Genomic DNA, 16,685 nt, shown 5'->3' on the forward strand with positions numbered 1-16,685 from the left:
ACCAGGAGGGGCAAAGTTTCCCAAACCTCAAAATGCCTATAAATACACCCCTCACCACACCCACAAATCAGTTTTACAAACTTTTCCTCCTATGGAGGTGGTGAAGTAAGTTTGTGCTAGATTCTACGTTGATATGCGTTCCGCAGCAGGTTGGAGCCCGGTTTTCCTCTCAGCGTGCAGTGAATGTCAGAGGGATGTGAGGAGAGTATTGCCTATTTGAATTCAATGATCTCCTTCTACGGGGTCTATTTCATAGGTTCTCTGTTATCGGTCGTAGAGATTCATCTCTTACCTCCCTTTTCAGATCGACGATATACTCTTATATATACCATTACCTCTACTGATTCTTGTTTCAGTACTGGTTTGGCTTTCTACTACATGTAGATGAGTGTCCTGGGGTAAGTAAGTCTTATTTTCTGTGACACTCTAAGCTATGGTTGGGCACTTTTATATAAAGTTCTAAATGTATGTGTTCAAACATTTATTTGTCTTGACTCAGGAGGTTCAACATTCCTTATTTCAGACAGTCAGTTTCATATTTGGGATAATGCATATGAATCAATCAATTTTTTTCTTACCTTAAAATTTGACTTATTCCCTGTGGGCTATTAGGCTCGCGGGGGCTGAAAATGCTTCATTTTATTGCGTCATTCTTGGCGCTGACTTTTTTGGCGCAAATTTTTTTTTCTGTTTCCGGCGTCATACGTGTCGCCGGAAGTTGCGTCATTTTCTTGACGTTTTTTTGCGCCAAAAGTGTCGGCGTTCCGGATGTGGCGTCATTTTTGGCGCCAAAAGCATTTAGGCGCCAAATAATGTGGGTGTCTTTTTTGGCGCTAAAAAATATGGGCGTCACTATTGTTTCCACATTATTTAAGTCTCATTATTTATTGCTTCTGGTTGCTAGAAGCTTGTTCACTGGCATTTTTTCCCATTCCTGAAACTGTCATTTAAGGAATTTGATAAATTTTGTTTTATATGTTGTTTTTTCAATTACATATTGCAAGATGTCTCCGTTTGTACCTGAGTCAGAAGCCACTTCTGGAAAAATGCTTAACTGAGTTTCAGTTCTACCAAAGCTAAGTTCATTTATTTTAAATGTTATAAATGTTTATCTTTAGCTATGGTTTGTAATAAGTTATTATGATATACTTTTACATGCAGATTCCATTAGTATTTATGCTTTATACATTTCCATTCTTAAGTGCAAGAAATGTTTAGAAGATTTATAAGAAATATTTTTTCTGATTAAGGCTATGTCTGACTTCGTGCCTTCTAATACGATTTTTAGGTCTTTTTCACTTCTTTTTTAATTATTGAAGTTTCAAATGACCAACAACATACTGATTTATCCTTCTCTGATGATGTTTTTTTCTCTTTCAGAAATTCTCTTCATCAGATATTGACACTAACAAATCTACTTTTTTATATAATTTTTTTATTATTAAAGTACATTTGTTCTTTGTTGAAGAGGTGTTGATTATTTTGGATATTAAGGTAACTAGTTCTTTAAGACTAGCTGACACTATTTCTGCCTTTTTATTTCTTCTGTTATTTCAGAGGTTTTCTTTCCAATTCCCCATACTAGGGAATGGAATAGGCTGAGAATTTTCTTTTATTTTTAAACTATATTCTTTGTCAGCAGTTAAATTCAATTTGGAGGGTTCTCCAGTTTATTGGAGCTATCTCTACTCCTACTAATTATGCTATTGTTTTTATAGCAAAATAGTATTTATTTTCCTTTATATAGTTGTATCTTATTTTTGGAAAATTATTTAGTTTCAGGTACTTTTCTTGGTCCTGTGATATTGTAATTGCTTCATTTTTTCTGTTTACTTTAAGATCAAGTATCAGATCATGATTTATTTTAGCATTGTTAAGGGACAACATTTACTAGACTAGGTGCCGTTGCATTTGTCTTGTTGTTTTGCATTTTGCAAGTCCTCTGTTTTGACTGGTCCTTTAAACTGGACTATCATGCTAATGATTTCATTTGTGTCTTCATTTTATTGAATATATTCGCAAATGAGGGTTAATCTATGTCTTTAGCTATTTTAGCTAGAAGAATTCTGTGATTTTTTTGAAAAAAAAAAAAAAAGAAAATCCATATTTCTTTTGTTCTAAGATAATCAATTATAATTGGATTCAATTCTTAACTGTTACTATGGGCTTCAAGATTGAGTTTCTAAGACTAAAACTTTAAGCTTATACTAGTTTGGTTGTTCTTATTAAGGAACAAATCCTGAGTTCTTTCCCAAGTAACATGTTTTTAATTGGGGTTCGAAATTAGCTCCCTAATGTTGCGATGCACGTGCCGTATTCCAGCTTGGCTGGTAAGGGGCAGGTTAAGACTTCTTTGAAATTTATTTGGTTCTATTTTGTCCAAATTTCTTTGATTTTATTCCAGTAAGGCTAACACTTTCTTTCAGTGTGTTTCTGTCCTATATATTTTGAATACTGTTGAGGCATGGCTGGGTACCCATGGGGTTCAAGCGCTGCTCAGACCTGGAATCTTCTGGGGGTTTTATTCCAGTTCCTTTTCTAGGAACTGGGTTTTGGAGTTTTATTCAAACTATTTTGCCTTTTTGTGGTCATTGATAGCATTATTTGTTTTCTTTAGATACAATAAATGTGTATTCTTCATTTTTCTGTTTTCATTCAGATTATTTCCTGAGGATGCGGATTCTCATATGTTTCACTTGCTCTTCAGGACATAGTTAGAGGATCTTTTTTCAAAAGCTCTTGATTCCTCACGCAAGGGTCACCTTTTTTTAGGTTTCCAGATGGATTATGTCACTATCTTTGTCTCTATCAGACAAGGGACAATTTGTATTGGGTTCCGTCTGTCGGTACCTTTAGTCTCTATTATTTCCTTCAGTTGCTATATATGCATAGACGTTTTAACAGCATTGGATTCAATTCCCTTTGCTCATTTTCAATGGAAAGATCCTTTCCAGCTTTTTATGAGTGTTGTTTCTTCAAGAACATGGTTGGAGGATCAATTAACCAAAAAGTTTGTTGATTCCTCAGACAAGAGTAACCTTTTTTAGATTTCCGGATAGGTTCAGTGTCCATGACTCTGTCTCTGTTGGACAGGAGACGTCTGAAATTGGTTTCAGCTTATCGAAACCTTCAGTCTCAATCATTCCCTTCGGTAGCCTTATGCATGGAAATTCTAGGTTCTTATGACTGCTGCATTGGACGTGTTCCCCTTTGCTCATTTTCACATGCAACCTCTTTAGCTCTGTATGCTGAACCAGTGGTGCCGGGATTATACAAAGATATCTCATTTAATATCTTTAAAACTGATTGTTCGAAACCCTCTGACGTGGTACAGACCACCATCGTTTAGTTCAGGGGGCTTCTTTTTTTCTTCCAACCTGGACTGTGATCTCAACAAATGCAAGTCTGACAGGTTGGGGAGCTGTATGGGGGTTTCTGACAGCACAAGGGGTTTGGGAAATCTCAGGAGGTGAGATTACCAATCAATATTTTGGAACTCCGTGCAATTTTCAGAAGCTCTTCAGTCATGGCCTCTTCTAAAGAGAGAATCGTTCATTTGTTTTCTGACAGACAATGTCACAACTGTGGCATATATCAATCATCAAGGAGGGACTCACAGTCCTCTGGCTATGAAAGAAGTATCTCGAATACTGGTATGGGCGGAATCCAGCTCCTGTCTAATCTCTGTGGTTCATATCCCAGGTTTTGACAATTGGAAAGCGGATTATCTCAGTCGCCAAACGTTACATCCGGGCGAGTGGTCTCTTCACCCAGAGGTGTTTCTTCAGATTGTTCTAATGTGGGGACTTCCAGAAATAGATCTGATGGCTTCTCATCTAAACAAGAAACTTCCCAGGTATCTGTCCAGATCCAGGGATCCTCAGGCGGAAGCAGTGGATGCATTGTCACTTCCTTGGAAGTATCATCCTGCCTATATCTTTCCGCCTCTAGTTCTTCTTCCAAGAGTAATCTCCAAGATTCTGAAGGAATGCTCGTTTTTTCTGCTGGTGGCTCCAGCATGGTCTCACAGGTTTTGGTATACGGATCTTGTCCGCATGGCTTCTTGCCAACCGTGGACTCTTCCGTTAAGACCAGACCTTCTGTCACGAGGTCCTTTTTTACCATCAGGATCTCAAATCCTTAAATTTAAAGGTATGGAGATTGAACGCTTGATTCTTAATCAAAGAGGTTTCTCTGACTCTGTGATTAATACTATGTTATAGGCTCGTAGATCTGTATCTAGGAAGATATATTATCGAGTCTGGAAGACTTACATTTCTTGGTGTCTTTCTCATCATTTTTCCTGGCATTCTTTTAGAATTCCGAGAATTTTTCAGTTTCTTCAGGATGGTTTGGATAAAGGTTTGTCTGCAAGTTCCTTGAAAGGACAAATCTCTGCTCTTTCTGTTCTTTTTCACAGAAGGATTGCTATTCTTCCTGATATTCATTGTTTTGTACAAGCTTTGGTTCGTATAAAACCTGTTATTAAGTCAATTTCTCCTCCTTGGAGTTTGAATTTGGTTCTGGGGGCTCTTCAAGCTCTTCCGTTTGAACCTATGCATTCACTGGACATTAAATTACTTTCTTGGAAAGTTTTGTTTTCTTTTGGCCATCTCTTCTGCTAGAAGAATTTCTGAATTATCTGCTCTTTCTTGTGAATCTCCTTTTCTGATTTTCCATCAGGATAAGGCGGTGTTGCGAACTTCTTTTAAATTTTTACCTAAGGTTGTGAATTCTAACAACATTAGTAGAGAAATTGTGGTTCCTTCATTATGTCCTAATCCTAAGAATTCTAAGGAGAGATCATTGCATTCTTTGGATGTAGTTAGAGCTTTGAAATATTATGTTGAAGCTACTAAGAATTTCCGAAAGACTTCTAGTCTATTTGTTATCTTTTCCGGTTCTAGAAAAGGTCAGAAGGCCTCTGCCATTTCTTTGGCATCTTGGTTGAAATCTTTAATTCATCATGCTTATGTCGAGTCGGGTAAATCTCTGCCTCAAAGGATTACAGCTCATTCTACTAGGTCAGTTTCTACTTCCTGGGCGTTTAAGAATGAAGCTTCGATTGATCAGATTTGCAAAGCAGCAACTTGGTCTTCTTTGCATACTTTTACTAAATTCTACCATTTTGATGTGTATTCTTCATCTGAAGCAGTTTTTGGTAGAAAAATACTTCAGGCAGCTGTTTCAGTTTGATTCTTCTGCTTATAATTTCAGTTTTCTTCATTATAAGATTAAACTTTATTTTGGGTGTGGATTATTTTTCAGCGGAATTGGCTGTCTTTATTTTATCCCTCCCTCTCTAGTGACTCTTGCGTGGAAGATCCACATCTTGGGTAGTCATTATCCCATACGTCACTAGCTCATGGACTCTTGCTAATTACATGAAAGAAAACATAATTTATGTAAGAACTTACCTGATAAATTCATTTCTTTCATATTAGCAAGAGTCCATGAGGCCCACCCTTTTTTGTGGTGGTTATGATTTTTTTGTATAAAGCATAATTATTCCAATTCCTTGTTTTTTATGCTTTCGCACTTTTTTCTTATCACCCCACTTCTTGGCTATTCGTTAAACTGATTTGTGGGTGTGGTGAGGGGTGTATTTATAGGCATTTTGAGGTTTGGGAAACTTTGCCCCTCCTGGTAGGAATGTATATCCCATACGTCACTAGCTCATGGACTCTTGCTAATATGAAAGAAATGAATTTATCAGGTAAGTTCTTACATAAATTATGTTTTTCTTTCATGTAATTAGCAAGAGTCCATGAGCTAGTGACATATGGGATATCAATACCCAAGATGTGGAGTCTTCCACTCAAGAGTCACTAGAGAGGGAGGGAATAAAAATAAAAACAGCCATATTCCACTGAAAAAAATTAATCCACAACCCAAAAAAATAAATTTATTTCATTTTTTAAAGAAAAAAACTTAAAACAAAAGCAGAAGAATCAAACTGAAACAGCTGCCTGAAGAACTTTTCTACCAAAAATTGCTTCTGAAGAAGCAAATACATCAAAACGGTAGAATTTAGTAAATGTATGTAAAGAGGACCAAGTCGCCGCTTTGCAAATCTGATCAACTGAAGCTTCATTCTTAAAAGCCCACAAAGTGGAGACTGATCTAGTAGAATGACCTAACCCGACTCCAAATAAGCTTGATGAATCAAAAGTTTCAACCAAGAAGCCAAGGAAATAGCAGAAGCCTTCTGACCTTTCCTAGGACCAGAAAATAAAACAAATAGACTGGAGGTCTTCCTGAAATCTTTAGTAGCTTCCACATAATATTTCAAAGCTCTTACCACATCCAAAGAATGTAAGGATCTTTCCAAAGAATTCTTAGGATTAGGACACAAGGAAGGGACAACAATTTCTCTATTAATGTTGTTAGAATTCACAACCTTAGGTAAAAATTGAAAAGAAGTGCGCAAAACTGCCTTATCCTGATGAAAAATCAGAAAAGGAGACTCACAAGAAAGAGCAGATAGCTCAGAAACTCTTCTAGCAGAAGAGATAGCCAAAAGGAACAACACTTTCCAAGAAAGTAGTTTAATGTCCAAAGAATGCATAGGCTCAAATGGAGGAGCCTGTAAAGCCTCCAGAACCAAATTAAGACTCCAAGGAGGAGAAATTGATTTAATGACAGGCTTAATATGAACTAAAGCCTGTACAAAACAGTGAATATCAGGAAGTATAGCAATCTTTCTGTGAAATAAAACAGAAAGAGCGGAGATTTGACCTTTCAAGGAACTTGCAGACAAACCCTTATCCAAACCATCCTGAAGGAACTGTAAAATTCTAGGAATTCTAAAAGAATGCCAGGAGAATTTATGAGAAGAACACCATGAAATGTAAGTCTTCCAAACTCTATAATAAATCTTTCTAGAGACAGATTAATGAGCTTGTAACATAGTATTAATCACTGAGTCAGAGAAACCTCTATGACTTAGAACTAAGCGTTCAATTTCCATACCTTCAAATTTAATGATTTGAGATCATGATGGAAAAACAGACCTTGAGATAGTAGGTCCGGCCGTAACGGAAGTGGCCAAGGCGGGCAACTGGAAATCCGAACCAGATCCGCATACCAAAACCTGTGTGGCCATGCTGGAGCCACCAGCAACACAAAAGACTGTTCCATGATGATTTTGGAGATCACTCTTGGAAGGAGAACAAGAGGTGGGAAGATGTAAGCAGGATGATAACACCAAGGAAGTGTCAGTGCATCCACTGCTTCCGCCTGAACATCCCTGGACCTGGACAGGTATCTGGGAAGTTTCTTGTTTAGATGAGAGGCCATGAGATCTATCTCTGGAAGACCCCACATCCGAAAAATCTGAGAAAACACATCTGGATGGAGAGACCACTCCCCTGGATGTAAAGTCTGGCGGCTGAGATAATCCGCCTCCCAATTGTCTACACCTGGAATATGCACCGCAGAGATTAGACAGGAGCTGGATTCCGCCCAAGCAAGTATCCGAGATACTTCTTTCATAGCTTGGGGACTGTGAGTCCCACCCTGATGATTGACATAAGCCACAGTTTTTATATTGTCTGTTTGAAAACAAATGAACGGTTCTCTCTTTAGCAGAGGCCAAAACCGAAGAGCCTTGAGAATTGCACGGAGTTCTAAAATATTTATTGGTAATCTCACCTCTTGAGATTTCCAAACCCCTTGTACTGTCAGAGATCCCCAAACAGCTCCCCAACCTGAAAGACTCGCATCTGTTGAGATCACAGTCCAGGTTTGCTGAACAAAAGAAGCCCCTTGAACCAAACGATGGTGATCTATCCACCATGTCAGAGAGTGTCGTACAATTGGATTCAAGGATATTAATTGTGATATCTTTGTATAATCCCTGCACCATTGATTCAGCATGCAAAGCTGTAGAGGTCTCATGTGAAAATGAGCAAAGGGGATCGTGTCCAATGTTGCAGTCATGAGACCTAAAACTTCCATGCACATAGCCACTGAAGGGAATGACTCAGACTGAAGGTGCCGGCATGCTGCGATCAATTTTAAACGTCTCTTGTCTGTTAGAGACAGAGTCATGGACACTGAATCTATCTGGAAGCCTTAAAAGGTGACTCTTGTCTGAGGAATCAAGAAACTTTTTGGTAAATTGATTCTCCAACCATGTTCCCGAAGAAACAACACTAGTTGATTCGTGTGAGATTCTGCAGTATGTAAAGTCTGAGCTAGTACCAAGATATCGTCCAAATAAGGAAACACCGCAATACTCTGTTCTCTGATTACAGATAGTAGGGCACCCAGAACCTTTGAAAAGATTCTTGGAGCTGTTGCTAGGCCAAATGGAAGACCAACAAATTGGTAATGCTTGTCTAGAAAAGAGAATCTCAGAAACTGATAGTGTTCTGGATGAATTGGAATATGAAGGTATACATCCTGCAAGTCTATTGTGGACATATAATGTCCTTGCTGAACAAAAGGCAGAATAGTCCTTATAGTCACCATCTTGAAAGTTGGTACTCTTATATAACGATTCAAAATTTTCAGATCCAGAACTGGTCTGAATAAATTATCTTTCTTTGGTACAATGAATAGGTTTGAATAAAACCCCAAACCTTGTTCCTGAGGAGGAACTGGCATGATTACCCCTGAAGACTCCAGGTCTGAAACACACTTCAGAAAAGCCTGAGCTTTTACTGGATTTACAGGGATGCATGAGAGAAAAAATCTTCTCACAGGAGGTCTTACTTTGAATCCTATTCGATACCCCTGAGAGACAATGCTCTGAATCCAATGATTTTGGACAGATGTTATCCAAAAATCCTTGAAAAACCTTAATCTGCCCCTACCAGCTGAGCTGGAATGAGGGCCGCACCTTCATGCGGACTTAGGGGCTGACTTTGGTTTCCTAAATGGCTTGGATTTATTCCAATTTGAGGAAGGCTTCCAATTGGAAGCAGATTCCTTGGGGGGAGGATTGAGTTTTTGTTCCTTATTCTGACGAAAGGAACGAAAACGGTTAGAAGCCTTAGATTTACCCTTAGGTTTTTTTATCCTGAGGCAAAAAAACTCCTTTTCCCCCAGTGATAGTTGAAATAATAGAATCCAACTGAGAACCAAATAAATTATTACCTTGGAAAGAAAAAGATAGTAATCTAGATTTAGATGTCATATCAGCATTCCAAGACTTAAGCCACAAAGCTCTTCTAGCTAATACAGCTAAAGACATGGCTCTAACATCAATTTTGATAATATCAAAAATGGCATCACAAATAAAATGATTAGTATGTTGCAGTAAGCAAATAACGCTAGATATGTCAGAATCCAATTCATGTTGCGCTAAATTTTCCAACCAGAAAGTTGATGCAGCCGCAACATCAGCCAAAGAAATAGCAGGTCTGAGAAGATGACCTGAATATAAATAGGCCTTCCTTAGATAAGATTCAAGCTTCCTATCTAAAGGATCCTTAAAGGAAGTACTATCTTCCATAGGAATAGTGGTACGTTTAGCAAGAGTAGAAATAGCCCCATCAACTTTGGGGATTTTTTCCCAAAACTCTATAGATTTTGCTGGTAAATGATACAATTTTTTAAACCTTGAAGAAGGAATAAAAGAAGTACCTGGCTTATTCCATTCCCTAGAAATCATATCAGAAATAGCCTCAGGAATGGGAAAAACCCCTGGAGAAACCACAGGAGGTTTAAAAACAGCATTTAAACGTTTATTAGACTGAATGTCAATAGGACTGGTTACCTCAATATCCAAAGTAATTAACACTTATTTTAATAAAGAACGCATATACTCTATTTTAAATAAATAAGTAGATTTGTCAGTGTCAATGTCTGAGGAAGGATCTTCTGAATCAGATAGATCCTCATCAGAAGAGGATAAATTATTATGTTGTTGGTCATTTGAAATTTCATCAGCTAAATGAGAAGTTTTAAAAGACCTCTTACGTTTATTAGAAGGTGGAAATGCAGACAAAGCCTTCATAATAGAATCAGAAACAAATTCTTTAAAATTTACAGGTATATCATGCACATTAGAAGTTGAAGGAACTGCAACTGGCAATGTACTATTACTGATAGAAACACTATCTGCATGTAAAAGTTTATCATGACAACTATTACAAATGACATTCGGTGGAATAATTTCGACAATTTTACAACAAATGCATTTAGCATTGGTAGAACCGATGTCAGGCAGCAATGTTCCAGCAGAAACTTCTGAGACAGGATCAGATTGGTACATCTTGCACAATGTAAGAGAAAAAACAACATATAAAGCAAAATTATCTATTTCCTTATATGACAGTTTCAGGAATAGGAAAAAATGCAATAGCATAGGCCTCTTATAGCAAAAAGCAAGAGGCAAACATACAAGGGGTATTGAAATAATTAAAAAAATTTGGCTCCAAGTATGACACACAACGTAACGTAAACTTTTTTGGCGACCAAAATAACCGGAAATGACACACTCGCGTCACTGACGCCACCGTGTGAAAGGAAATGACGAAGTTGCATCATAATCGTCTTTTTTTCGCGCCAAAAAAATTTTCGCGCCAAGAATGATGCAATAAAGTTTAGCATTTGACGCACCCGCGGGCCTAATACCCGCAATAGCAAGAAGTAGTCAATTGAAAAAAAGACTAAACCCCAGGTAAGAAATACATTTCTTAAAATGTTTAAATTACCCAAACATGAAACTGACAGTCTGCTGAAGGAAATACATGAACCTGACTCATGGCAAATATAAGTACAATACATATATTTAGAACTTTATATAAATGCATAAAGTGCCAAACCATAGCTGAGGTGTCTTAAGTAATAAAAAAACATACTTACCAAAAGACACCCATCCACATATAGCAGATAGCCAAACCAGTACTAAAACAGTTATTAGTAGAGGTAATGGTAAATTGAGAGTATATCGTCGATCTGAAAAGGGAGGTAGGAGATGAATCTCTACGACTGATAACAGAGAACCTAAGAAATAAACCCCCGTTAGGGAAATCATCGTATTCAAATAAGTGATACTCCCTTCACGTCCCTCTGACATTCGCTGTACTCCGAGAGGAATCGGGCTTCAACAATGCTGAGAAGCGCATGTCAACGTAGAAATCTTAGCACAAACTTACTTCACCACCTCCATAGGAGGCAAAGTTTGTAAAACTGAATTGTGGTTGTGGTGAGGGGTTTATTTATAGGCATTTTGAGGTTTGGGAAACTTTGCCCCTCCTGGTAGGATTGTATATCCCATATGTCACTAGCTCATGGACTCTTGCCAATTACATGAAAGAAAATAGAAATAAAGTGGAAAGTTGTTTAAAATTGTATGATCTACCTGGCTTCCTAAAATGTATATATCAAATGAAACAAGTGTATGCATGAGTCTGTAACACATTGGTTTTGAATTAACTCGTTCTCACCTATAGGAAAAACACAATTAGTTACTACAGTTCCATTAACATCCTTTATATGGAAAGTGCCACACTGCTTTTCTTTAGAAATCCAAAAGAATGAACAATCAGAATCTGTAGGGCGGAGCAGGGAAAGAAAATCCATACTGGGAGTGGCTGCAGACAGGTAAACTTGTATAGAACATTGCATGGACTGAACATTCATACACACTTTCACAACGCTGCTGTTTTGTGCGATGGAGCAGAATCACAAAAAACAGATGGCCAGTGATGGGTTAATCAATTCTGCATTCCAGGTACGTCACTTTTTAATCTCTTTACATCGGTGCAACAATTGCAATGTTTTGTTATACAATATGATAAACATATTCAGCTACAACAGATACCTAACTTCAAAACAAGCATAATGATCTCATAGCATATGATGTGCCTATGTATTTATTGTAAAACAAATAGCTTTTGGAGATTTTGCTTCACCATTTAGAGCTACAAGCTGATTTTAGTTTGTGCTACCTTTTAGAGAAAGGAATTGATTTGTATTCTTCTAATGTTATGTTTTTTTTTCCATTTGCAACAGCTTTAAAACTTCTAGGTGTTTTAATGAGGAAGTATTGAAACTTTTTCTAGCAAGAACTCATCATAGTATATTTGCTAAAATTAGTGCTTCAAATAATCTTTATGGTGAATATTTACTAAAATAAGAGAGAAATGTATTTATTTTGTTGCAGAGTGGAACTTTCAATACTAGATTTACAGTTGAGTATATATTTGCACAAAACATAAAGACTGAGTTAAATAAAGTTAATGTTGTACTGATTAATATTTAAAGAAAACTTGTAACATTTGTTTAACAGCTGTTTATTTACAAAGTGCAAAGAAGTTGAGAAACTCATGGGATTTTTTTGTAATTTAAAAGCTAATCTTTTTGTAGACCAACATAACGTTTTTTCAAGTAATGTAAAACATTTTTCAAACCCTTATTAGAGAATCTGGATTTATTTTATAAACTTGTTGTAGGTTTTTCTAACAATGCACATCTTAAAATTAGTTTTTTGTTTTTATACTGATAATATTTACTGCATTATTTGCACTACAAATTGTAAAGGGACATAAAAGTCAAAATTTTGTTGCATCTCAAAAAGGTATTTAAAAAAAAATATATATATATTATTTTTGTTTATTGTAAAAATAATGTTTCTCTACTGAGAAAATAAAGAAACCTTTATTTGTATGCCTGTAAAGTGTGGCACTGCCTATTAATAGCAGAGGGAGTAGTAATTAATTAGAGGCCCAGTTGTGCACAGACATGTACTTCCCTTTAAATATAAATTAAAATTATTCTGTTTTAACAATCTTTTTTTAATGAAAAAATTGTCTTAAAGGGACATGAACAAATCTAAAAAGTGAATACACATGAACACCACAGATACTTCCATTATTATAGGGTGGATGTTGCAATTCAAAGTAGCAATAATGTTGCAGAGTTATTATTATAACTGTCCACAGATGATCACCTCACCCGGGGTGTCCTCAATGAGAAAAAGAAGTGGTCTCGTAGTGTTAAACTGTAGATGTAAACAGATAACTGGTGGAAAATGGACCAGCGATCCTGTTTATGCCATTGGATTATTTACAAGCACTTAATACCAGAGCTTGAAGCTCTGGAGTATGTGTGTACCTACATTTTCCACTGGGTATTTGTTTATTTATACAGTTTAAAGGGCCAGTAAACCTAGGAAATAATGTTATATAATTCTGCACATAGTGCAGAATTATATAACATTAGCTTTTCTCCAGATTTCTAAAGTGAATAGTTAAATAGATATCACGTAAAGAAAACAGAACGTCGCTCCTGGCTCTACTGAGCGGGTCTGTTTTCTTCTGCTAAGCGCATCACGGCATGCTGTCTATTCACAGGGCGCACGATCGCGCTATTAAAATCAATGTAGCTCGCTCCCGCTCTGGTCTGGTAGCGGGAGCGAGCTACATTGGTTTTAATAGCGCGATCGGGCCGGCTGTGATTAGACAGCGTGACCAGATGCGCGTAGGAGAAGAAAACAGACCCGCTCAGTAGAGCCAGGAGCGACGTTCTGTTTTCTTTACGTGATATCTATTTAACTATTCACTTTAGAAATCTGGAGCAAAGCTAATGTTATATAATTCTGCACTATGTGCAGAATTATATAACATTATTTCCTAGGTTTACTGGCCCTTTAATACTACTAGACCCCTTTCTTCTGTTTCTCTTTGAGGAAACCCCAGCGGGGGAGGTTGATCATTTTTGGACTGTTATAGAAATAACATTATTGCTCGTTGGAATTGCAACATCCACCTCAATATAAGTATCAGCGGTGTTTTTTAGATTTGTTTATTCAGTGTTTTGAAGCACATAAGCACTTCTGTTTATTTTGTGTCACTTAAAGGGAAATGAAACCACCATTTTTTCTTTTATGATTCAGATAGAACATAGAATTTTAAATAACGTCACCATTTAATTTTTTTAAATCTAATTTGCTTGAATTTCTTCTATCCTTTGTTGAAGGAACAGCAATGCTCTGCTGGGAGCTGACTGAACACATTGGATAAGCCAATGTAAAGAAGCATATATGTGCAGCCACCAATCAGCAGCTAACTTCCATTAATGCTTTGCTGATCCTAGCCTTATCTAGGTATGCTTTTCAACAATGGATACCAAAAGAATCAAGCACATTAGATAATAGAAGTACATTTGAAAATTGTGTAAAATCACATGATCTCTCTGAACCATGAAAAAATCATTAGGGTTTCATGTCCGCTTATTGTATTTAAATAATGCAGTTCATTTGCATAAAATATTTTCTTAAAGGGACAGTCTAGTCAAAAATAAACTTTCATGATTCAGATAGGGCATGTAATTTTAAACAACTTTCTAATTTACTTTGATCATCAATTTTGCTTTGTTCTCTTGGTATTCTTAGTTGAAAGCTAAACCTAGGTAGACTCATATGCTCATTTCTTAGCCCTTGAAGGCCACCTCTTATCTGAAAGCATTTTGCCATTTTTTTACAACTAGAGGGTGTTAGTTCCTGTGTGCCATATAGATAACATTGTTCTTAAGCACGTGGAGTTACCTAGGAGTCACCACTGATTGGCTAAAATGCAAGTCTGTCAAAAGAACTGAAATAAGGGGGCAGTTTGCAGAGGCTTACATACAAGGGCATCTATTTATCAAGCCGTCAACCGCAAATATGCTGGAATTCCACAGTGTATTTGTGGCGAGCCTGATTCCCCTTAGTTATCAAACCCTACAGACCGGCAAAAGTAGAAATTTGTGACATAACATACGATCCGCCGGACTCAGTCCGACACAGATCAATGCTTACATCATTACAGATGTTCCGAATGTATATTCAGCACAATCTGACTACTTTTGCTAGTTATCAATTTTCTACCAGGTACGCTCGCCACTATTGCAGCCCAGCGTACTTGGTTTTCAATCCGCCGCCCTGGAGGCGGTGGATGCCATAGGAATCAATGGGAACTGCTGCGCGATATACCATTGATTCCTATGGGAACGTTTACACCTAGCACCCTAACATGTACCCCGAGTCTAAACACCACTAATCTGCCGCCCCCTACACCGTCGCCACCTACATTATACTTATTAACCCCTAATCTGCCCCACCTACACCGCTGCCACCTACATTATACTTATTAACCTCTAATCTGACGCCCATAAACCGCCGCCACCTACATTATACTTATTAACCCCTGATCTGCCCCCCCTACACCGCCGCCACCTACATTATACTTATTAACCCCTAATCTGCCCCCCTACACCGCCGCCACCTACATTATATTTATTAACCCCTAATCTGTCTCCCCCTACACCGCCGCCACTATATTAAATGTATTAACCCCTAAACCTAAGTCTAACCCTAACCCTAACACCCACTAACTTAAATATAATTTAAATAAATCTAAATAAATATTTCTATCATTAAATAAATTATTCCTATTTAAAACTAAATACTTACCTATAAAATAAACCCTAAGCTAGCTACAATATAACTAAGAGTTACATTGTAGCTATCTTAGGGTTAATTTTATTTTACAGGCACGTTTGTATTTATTTTAACTAGGTACAATAGTTATTAAATAGTTATTAACTATTTAATAACTTCCTAGTTAAAATAAATACAAATATACCTGTAAAATAAAACCTAACCTAAGTTACAATTACACCTAACACTACACTATAATTAAATAAATTCCCTAAACTAAATACAGTTAAATACAATTAAATAAAATTATCTAAAGTACAAAAAAAACACACTAAATTACAGAAAATAATAAACAAATTACAAGATTTTTAAACTAATTACACCTAATCTAATCCCCCTAGCAAAATAAAAAAGCCCCCCCAAAATAAAAAAAGCCCTACCCTACACTAAATTACAAATAGCCCTTAAAAGGGCCTTTTGCGGGGCATTGCCCCAAAGTAATCACCTCTTTTACCTGTAAAAAAAAAAATACACCCCCCCAACATTAAAACCCACCACCCACACAACCAACCCTACTCTAAAACCCACCCAATACCCCCTTAAAAAAACCTAACACTAAACCCTTGAAGATCACCTTACCATGAGAAGTCTTCACCCAACCGGGCCGAAGTCCTCAACGAATCCAGCAGAAGTGGTCCTACAGACGGGCAGAAGTGGTCCTCCAGCCGGGCAGAAGTCTTCATCCAGACGGCATCTTCTATCTTCATCCATCCAGCGTGGAGCAACAGAGTGAACTTTACTTTCACTTTAATAACTATTTAATAACTATTGTACCTAGTTAAAATAAATACAAACTTGCCAGTAAAATAAAAATAAACCCTAAGATAGCTACAATGTAACTCTTAGTTATATTGTAGCTATCTTAGGGTTTATTTTATAGGTAAGTATTTAGTTTTAAATAGGAATAATTTATTTAATGATAGGAATATTTATTTAGATTTATTTAAATTATATTTAAGTTAGTGGGTGTTAGGGTTAGACTTTAGGTTTAGGGGTTAATAAATTTAATATAGTGACGGCGGTGTAGGGGGCGGCAGATTAGGGGTTAATAAATATAATGTAGGTGGCGGCGGTGTAGGGGGGGGCCGATTAGGGGTTAATAAGTATAATGTAAGTGGCAGCGGTGTAGGGGGGGGCAGATTAGGGGTTAATAAGTATAATGTAGATGGCGGTGGTGTAGGGGGTGGCAGATTAGGGGTTAATAAGTATAATGTAGGTGGCGGCGGTTTAGGGGTTAAAAACTTTATTTAGT

The 16,685-nt window shown here is 37.0% G+C and overlaps 1 protein-coding gene across 1 annotated transcript in view; it reads left to right on the top strand.

The window, feature by feature from the left end:
• The first annotated feature begins 11,596 nt into the window (after nucleotides 1-11,596).
• The window catches only part of SLC28A3 (solute carrier family 28 member 3), a 194,008-nt gene continuing 188,919 nt past the window's right edge, over nucleotides 11,597-16,685 (top strand). The window contains exon 1 of the mRNA XM_053700598.1: nucleotides 11,597-11,686. Coding sequence (XP_053556573.1) covers nucleotides 11,627-11,686 — 60 coding nt within the window. The 5' untranslated portion in view covers nucleotides 11,597-11,626. The remainder of the gene's footprint in view (nucleotides 11,687-16,685) is intronic.

Source organism: Bombina bombina, chromosome 2 (assembly GCF_027579735.1).
Source record: "Bombina bombina isolate aBomBom1 chromosome 2, aBomBom1.pri, whole genome shotgun sequence".
NCBI classification, from domain to species: domain Eukaryota; kingdom Metazoa; phylum Chordata; class Amphibia; order Anura; family Bombinatoridae; genus Bombina; species Bombina bombina.